The 8362-nt window shown below is 42.9% G+C and overlaps 1 protein-coding gene across 1 annotated transcript; it reads right to left on the minus strand.

Moving 5' to 3' along the window:
* Nucleotides 1-167: 167 nt before the first annotated feature.
* LOC144106216 (ethylmalonyl-CoA decarboxylase-like) lies at nt 168-8352 on the minus strand. The gene is made up of 5 exons (XM_077638958.1): nt 8023-8352; nt 7611-7850; nt 4506-4579; nt 2449-2673; nt 168-720 (listed from the first exon to the last, which is right to left on the minus strand). The coding sequence occupies exons 1-5, from the start codon at nt 8219-8221 to the stop codon at nt 586-588; spliced, it is 873 nt and encodes a 290-aa protein (XP_077495084.1). The 5' UTR covers nt 8222-8352; the 3' UTR covers nt 168-585.
* Between the last annotated feature and the right edge of the window lie 10 nt (nt 8353-8362).

An 8362-nucleotide genomic window follows, 5' to 3' on the forward strand; every position in this document is an offset into this window, starting at 1 on the left:
GTGCCCCGGCTTAGTTTACTGTTCTTCTCCATCAAAGACCATCATGTCACAACCGCCTGCTTGTGCCAGCTGCGCTCGCTTATCGCATACATTTACCTGCAGCTAGTGCAAACAGCTGCACATACTCGCCAGAGCATATGTCAGCTAGGAAATCATGACCACAAAGGTTCGGCATATTATGCACTTTTTATTTCACATAGCTCAATCCACCTCCTATATAAAAAAAATCATCACAAATGGAATACATCCACAATCCAGATCACAATAAAATCTGCCCTCGTGTGTCACCAGGTTCAACTCTATCAAAGATAGTACGTGGCAGTGGGCATACAGCTGTAATACAAACGTAGTACAATAACATGACACATATTTTGATAGAGGCATAAATGGACAGTGCCAACACAGCCTGTTTCAGGCATGCCTGGTCTAAATATGCGAGTTCATTTCTCAGCCTTACGTGACAAAACGTACACATAGTGTACATACATGACTTGAGCGGCACTATAGACATCGATGCTAGCCCTCTCTTTATTCGGAATCTGTTCCAGGCTGTAAGACGAACTGCCGCAGGTGGCAACATCCATCTCAATGCTTTATATTTCGCTTCAGAGCTTCCCTATTGGCTGGCCCACTCCACACAGTGGAGAAGAGTCGCAACTCTTCACGCAGGCTGTCTATCGTGGACAGTTCCCTAGCCTTGACAACAGTTTCCTTCAGGGTCTGCAAAAGCGAACACAAGATCGACAAAATCAAAGGTGAATTTTTTTTTCACACCAAAACATCCAAGGAATTTCAAAAATGTGGCCCTACCTTATGACATTCTTACAGAGCACTCCTGTTCCTCGTTCATTACTAACATATCAACTTTAATTCTTGGCTTAATTATGCATTATGAGGATGGTTTTTAAGGCACGAATGAGCACATTTACATGCCGTCATTTGACAGCTCTGCTCACAGAAGAGCAGGACAGTCAGTTCATAAGTGCATCAAAAACTAAATAGAATAGTGCACGGCTGGCTGAACGTCACGAGTGTTGCTGGCAGCACACCAAGAATGCTCCCGCACACTGGATGTGATCACTGCCCCACTTAAATTCACGTTTACCCCAGCCTACAGGAGTAGACTTCAATGGAAGTAAATTTCAACCTTGAATACCTGTCTCGCTACCAGAAACAATATCTGTGGAAGATGACAACGAAAGCTGTGCCCCCTTAACACACCAAGAGTAGATTAAAAGGAATGCACAACATGCACAGGACTCGTACCAACTATGAGAAACAGAAAAGCAACTATCAAGCACCTACCGCCACAAATAATTTTTCGTGTGATCTTGATTCTAGGGTTCCTCTCAAACATTTTAATGCAATAACCAAATGCTACTGGATGCAAAATGGCATGTTTAATGCAAAATGGCATGTTTAATCCTTAAACTTTAGTGCACTGGCGTTCTGACACAATCTTAGCATACCTAACAAATTTTTACAGCCCCTTTTTTGTGTCTGATCAATATTACTACTGCTGAACAGTCTTGTATTTCACCTATTTATTTTCTGTGCGCAAGCGAAGTATGATTTTATGTCATACTTTGTTGCTCCGCTGCGGTCACGTTTCATGCAATGTGCGAGCCCCCTTCTCTTTGTTTTGCTCGCTAATATGTTGAATTTTTGTTTGCTTTGTAACATGTTCAATTTTTTTTCCTGCTGCACTGTACTGCAAACTGTACAAGGAAGCTGAGGCCTCGTCAGGCACTACTGGCCGTTTGCCTCAGCTTACACTTTCTTGGTTAGAAAGAAATATAAGTCTTTGATTTGATTTGAAGACAAAATTTTATGCACTTGAGAGAATGTAAACTATAATACAATACGACGAGCACTACTGAAAGAAAAAAATAGTGCGCACTTAAAAGCACATATATCAGCCATATTTTACCGGCATATGGTGGCATGTTGGGATACAACAATAATGTCACTTCAGCTTGTTTTACACAATTTTCAGAGGCCAAATAAAACTTATAAATCCTCTTTTCTTGCATATTACAGTGCTCGATCCATACAATACGAGATAAAATGTTTTTATTTTCAACATAATCTCGTGACACAGTTTGGACAGTTGCTAGTCCCTTTAACTGCCTTCAACATAGCATAGTGGGCAAGTTGGTATTGCATCTTAAGGAACGAAACAACGCAACTAAAATGAAGGACCAGAAAAGAAGATACACAGACAAGCGCTAACTTACAACTGACTGTTTTAATCGGAAAACCACATATAAATAATCTCTGATCCCTGCGTCACATCCTCACGTCATCATCACAAACTACTAACATATAAAAACAGTCAGCTGTAAGTCAGCGCTTGTCCGTGTATCTCCTTTCCTGGTCCTTCGTTTTAGTTGCGCTGTTTCGTTCCTTAAAACTGCCATCACTCGCAATAGCAACTAATGAACGTACCCGAACGACGTGTGCATCACCAGCAATGTACTGTCCTAGCCACTTTTTGGTTTCCAGCAGGGGGTTCTCATAACAGTGCAGGATGTCGTCTATTAGGCCCATTTGTAGAGCCTCCTCTGCACCAACTTTGCGGCCTGATGAGAGAAGCTTGAGTGTCTCTGAGGCTCCCAGATGCCTCACTAGGCGTGTTGTTCCTCCCCAGCCTGGGACAAGACCCATCCGTACCTGGAAGAGAAGGCATGCAGTACTAGCTCTCATATAATACGTTGTGGCAAAATGTTAAAAACAGAGATAAAGGCACATCTTAATAGTGTCACAAAAGCGTGAAGGGAAGGCATGGGCATAGAATACTTTGGAATGGCGCATGTAGTGCCACCTTGTGCTAAATAGAGGTACTTGGGCAAGTTTACCATTCAACATAGATGATGTGATAGCTACCTTTCTTATGGACACTCCTCTATAGTTGGACTATTTAATGCACTGTGGAATTACCAGAGACAGCCTTAACTAGAGTGCTAAATTGTTGTCACTTGCACACCAAGTATAGCTTTTTTTTTTTGTCACTGGCTGTTATGGTTTCTGCTGTGACCTTTTGGCATTGCTAACAATAAAATTTCCCACTTATTAGCTTTTGGCTGGCATAGTACTTACACAATACTAATAGTTTCATGAGCTATTTTTGGTTTTGTTGTCCTAAAGACGTAGGAGACATGCGATGCGGTTTTCATTGTTTTTGGTTTGCGTGCTATTTCTCCCCTTGCCTGTATGTTAATTCTGTGTATCTCATTGTTTGCTATGTCAATTTTTTTGTTCTGTCCTAGAGACATTTTAGCTATGCGTTGTTGTTTCCTTCATTTTTCATTGCATTTGTGTTAATTATGTGTAACTCATTGATCCTTACATATAATTCATGTAGTACGTATGCGATGTTGTTACTTTTCTTGTTTTGCTTTGTGTATTTTGCTGTATAATTTGCCACCCCCCTGAGCAATGTAACGGGTGACGGGGCCACATCAGGCAAAAATGAATTGCCTTTTGTCCCGTCACCTCTGACAAATCGATGTCAAATAAACTTCAAACTTCAGTCGCTTGCTAGAATAATCTTTGACTGCTGGTTTAGACAGGGCCCAGTAGGGAACAGGATGCGCTAAAAATGGATAATATCATAAAGAAAGGACTCACCATACTAGCCGAGAGGCTATAGAGTATTAGGCAGCTAAACACAGGGTCAAATCCCAGCCATCGCGGCCACATTTCAAAGGATGCATAATGATAAAATACGTGTACATTGCAATGTCAGTGTACACTAAAGAACCCGGAGTGGCTGTACTTAATCTGGATCCACTATGGCCCTACTTCAAACCTTCCCTGAATAAGACAATTACTGCACTTCTCCCTTGCTCACACAAAAATCAGATTTACTGAAGAAGGAACACCACCACACATATGCCATTGTTTCAAAGGTCGTGCACTCCTCTTGGGATGCTAAATAGTTAATAAAGGCGTCTTAAACCAATTAGTTTAAAATTTTGACTGCAGTGTTTATTCGGTACCTGCGACATTCTGCGACTCAACTCAATGGCCTAGGCTCCCAGTCACATTGGGACGGAGCTGAAATAAGAAAATGCTCACATACTGAGAATAAAAGCTTTCATTCAAATGAATCTAGGGTGCCCCGATAAGATACACCTCGCTGTTGTTTTGCAGACAAAAGTCTACAAATCAAATTAAATCAGTTCCCGAGCTTACTCGTGGCTACTTTATGCAGCCTTGTCAGAGCATCGTTGATAGCAGAACAGTCAACGGCTAGTGTTCGGTTCTAACTCACCTGCTGTAAACTGTATTGGTGGGCTTTTATAAATCTCATGCTATTAAACACAATATTGGGTGCAGATGTGTTTACTGCACTTATTTGATCTACCCTGCTTAAATGCAACTTGTCTGAATTTAACTTGATCAGCTTAAATCTGCCCTCAATCAAGCCAACCTCAAAAATATTTCTTTGCACGTGCACACAAAACATATATTTATTTACTGGAAATAAGTCGGACACACACCTGGACAAACTGGATTTCAGCTCCAGGTACCATAACACGAAAGTCACAGGCTGTTGTCAGTTCAGCTCCTCCACCTAAAGAAGAAATTCATTCATGAGTTAGCTGCCGCGGTGGTTGAGCGGTTATGGCACTCGGCTGCTGATACAAAAGACGCGGGTTCGACCCAGGCTGCAACGATCGAATTTCGATGAAGGCGAAATTCTAGAGTACCGTGTACTGTGCAATGTCAGGGCACATTAAAGAACCCCAGGCGGTCGAAATTTCAGGAGCCCTTCACTACGGCTCCCTCAAAGCCTGAGTCATTTTGGGACATTAAACCTCTATAAACCATAAACCATCATTCATGAGCTAATTTCCAAGGTTTTTGTAGAGAAAGATGGTACAGAATTATGGAAAAGCTTAATAAAACACCAAAAATCATGAATACTATATGGCAAATCTTCTGTGATTCTTAGGTTCCTTGGGCCAATTCAACTAAACCCTACACTACAGCAGACTTTAATGGAACAAGCTACGAGGTGTCTAAAAAAAAAGAAAAGTCCGCTTAACCTATAGCAAACTTGTAGCTTTTTCTAAGAGTAAAGCAAACATATTGCAACTTATGTGCTTTTTTATGCTAAACAATGAGCCTGGCTGCACATCCTTCAACATAGCCATTTAGACAGATTTTTTTCACCTGTAATACATATTTTGAGTTTATTAAAAAAACAATATTTGATCTCATCATCCCGCTACTACTTATCTAACAAATTCTGGTGTTTTCGATGTTACAATTCCCGATTATTGCACAAGTTTTGCACACAACAATCTAAAATTAACATTTAGTGTTTTGTGCTGCAAAGCTATCTAAACGACTCCCTACAGGCCAGCACAGAGTGTACAAGTGAAAAAATAAAATTAAAATGGCAAGCAGCATCTGAATAGGTTAAAACACTGGGGTTGAGGGAGATGAAGACACCGTTGTCCAAGGGCTCATGGATGGGAGGTCAGGTTTGCCGGTTGAACCGTTCAGCATGCCAGAATCTTACGGGGGGGGGCAGTGAAGGTGTTGTTAGGAGCATGGAAGAAGTACTCGGCTCCGGCCCTCAACAGAGAGCAGGCCACCACACTCGGACTGCAAAGACTGGAAACAGACACCTACCCAAGCAGAGCCATATATCACAAAATGTGGCCGAATAGATACATGAAAAAGTGTGGGGGCCATGCCATGACATACCACGTCTACTGGGGCGATGGAGAAAGCCCTTTACTGGCCCCAAGATAATTAGCCCTAGTCTAGAGCAGTGCATGGGAGGCCCTCCTGACTGACTGTGACCCAAGCACACAGCTTATGCTGGTGATTAGGGCCAAGGTGGCGGCGGAGGCCAACGGGATCCTGTAATAGGGAAGACCGATCACAGAAGCTCCAAATCTCTCTCTCTCTCCCACCCCTTATGCCTTAACTCTTCTCTTCCGAAATAAATGTTCTTTTAGCCTAAGCGCTGATTTTGTTGTGTCTGCACAAATGACAGGTTCGAACCCGACCGCGGCGGCTGCATTTTTATGGAGGCAAAACGCTATAAGGTGCCCGTGTGCTGTGCGATGTCAGTGCACGTTAAAGATCCCCAGGTGAATAAAATTATTCCCGAGCCATCCACTACGGGCACCTCTTTCTTCCTTTGTTCTTTCCCTCTCTCCTTTATGCCTTCCCTTATGGTGCGGTTCAGGTGTCCAACATCTATGAGACAGATACGGCGCCATTTCCTTTCCCCAAAAACCAATGCCCTCACCCCTATCTCTTTCCTGCTATCCCCTCACCTCTTTCGTTTCACTTCTTCAAACTGCCTGCTATCCTTTATTTCCGCTACCCCTGCTCAGGTGCCGCCGATTAGTGATGGCAGATGCCTGGGTGAGCAAACATCTTTTACCTTCCTTTTGTTATTTTAAATAAATAATCACTATATATATTTTTTCAGGAACCAGAGTTCACTAACAAGTGACATTACTTCCCTTACATGTAAAGTTAAAAATGCAAACTGCCTTCTCATATTGTAGATAAGAACCAGAAATCATTAACAAAGACAAAAGGATAAGCAAATAGTGCTCTGTATTTAGCATAGTATGCAAAAGCTTCAGTCTAGCATAACTGGATCACATGGACAATGCCAAAATAAGCTGCAGAAAGCTGGAGTCACTATCTCGTGTATTTGAACACTAAATTGCAAGTAAAATGCTTTCATTCTAGTTGCAAAGACGCAAGCGGGGTGACTCAACCGTCACAGAGGACAAAAGGGGGCAAGCAAACTGCATGCCACAATGTAGAGGAGTTCATATATAACTAAATCAGACACATGTATGCAACACATCACTGTACCCAAAGAAACAGGTTAGGTTTTATCTCTTGGCAACTGCAGCATGCGACAAATTTGTAGCAACAAGTCCTAGAATTGCATAAGTTTCTGGGGTTCACTAAAATATTGGGATATGGCTGATTAAATTTATACCTAACCAACCTCTTCACGAAAGCCTCTGCCAAATCCGTGACCCTGAATTAGTAGCCTAAGTTCACCATAGCTGCACCCAAGCGTAATGGCTAAGTGCAAGGGACCAGCATGCATGTAGACAAATATTTATAGCTATGGCTTGCATGTGATATCACCATGATATATGGTGAACCAGGCCCTTACCTGGTGCAAGCCGGAGCAGATATAGAAACGTACAAGTTCTGGTTATAGCTCCTGGTACACCAACATGGCTGCAGATGTGATATTGGTGCAAGCCATGTATAGAGAAAACGTTACACCAAAATGTCCTCATATCCATTGCAGTCACTCCTGCATAGCACATATAGTATTGACCTTGTTGTTGGCCCTTGCAAAGCGTTGGGTTCTGTAACTGCACAATTGGCGGGCCCGCATGCTTGCAGGGGTGCTTTACCATTTTCAAAAATGCCGCATTAATGGTGTTTACATGTTTAACTAATGCTAGGGAATTAACATTGACCAAAACATAAAAAAAGTAACATTGTTGCAATGTTTCGACGGTACCATTCTTGTGAAGACGAGAATGCAGATATCGCTGACAATTATGCACTGTGAACAACACGTACACTATATCTGAACGTACCTAAGGCCCTGCCCTGTATCAAGGCCACACTGATGAGAGGCAGGTCTCGAAGACCCATGAGGGCTGAATGCATGATGCCCCCCATCTGTGCTCCCAACTCTGGCGTGTTCAATGCCTTCATCATGTCCAGATCCCCGCCGGAGCAAAATACGCCTTCACCGCTGTGAAACACCAGACCCTTGCCTTCCTTCCAAGAGCGAAGCTCGGCGACGATATCGTGAAGCTGGATCATCATTTCACCTAAGGACATAAGGGGCAAATAGAACCACGGATTGCATGCACCGATACAACAGAGCAAAAAAAAAAAACAAAAAAAAACCCAGCGAATCCGACTCCAGGTACACGAAGAAGCTAAAATGTTCAACCTGCTGAACACGCTCCCCCGAGACAGATAACAAACCGCGCTGCATACCACTGAAGGAGTTTCGCTTCGAAGGGTTGCTGAAGTGCAGCTCAGCGATGCCTGTGTGGTCATCCTTCTTCAGCTCGACAGCACCGCCCTTGAACGCTGAAAACTTCGCTCGCAGCTCGTCCGATAGAGTTGTCACACGTCTAACGCCGAACACATTTCTAATGCGCAGCCGAGGAAACAGTAGACTCGCGTACTTCATGGTGACCAGGTTTCCATCAAGTAGCCCCGCGAAAGTTTTGCCGATGATATAATCGGTAGTCGTTACAATTATAAGATAAGAAACGCGCACGCAAAGCACGTTCCAACCTTCGTACTAGCAGTCGACACTTGTCTGATGTCC

The sequence above is a fragment of the Amblyomma americanum genome, chromosome 10 (genome assembly GCF_052857255.1).
Source record: "Amblyomma americanum isolate KBUSLIRL-KWMA chromosome 10, ASM5285725v1, whole genome shotgun sequence".
NCBI classification, from domain to species: Eukaryota; Metazoa; Arthropoda; class Arachnida; order Ixodida; family Ixodidae; genus Amblyomma; species Amblyomma americanum.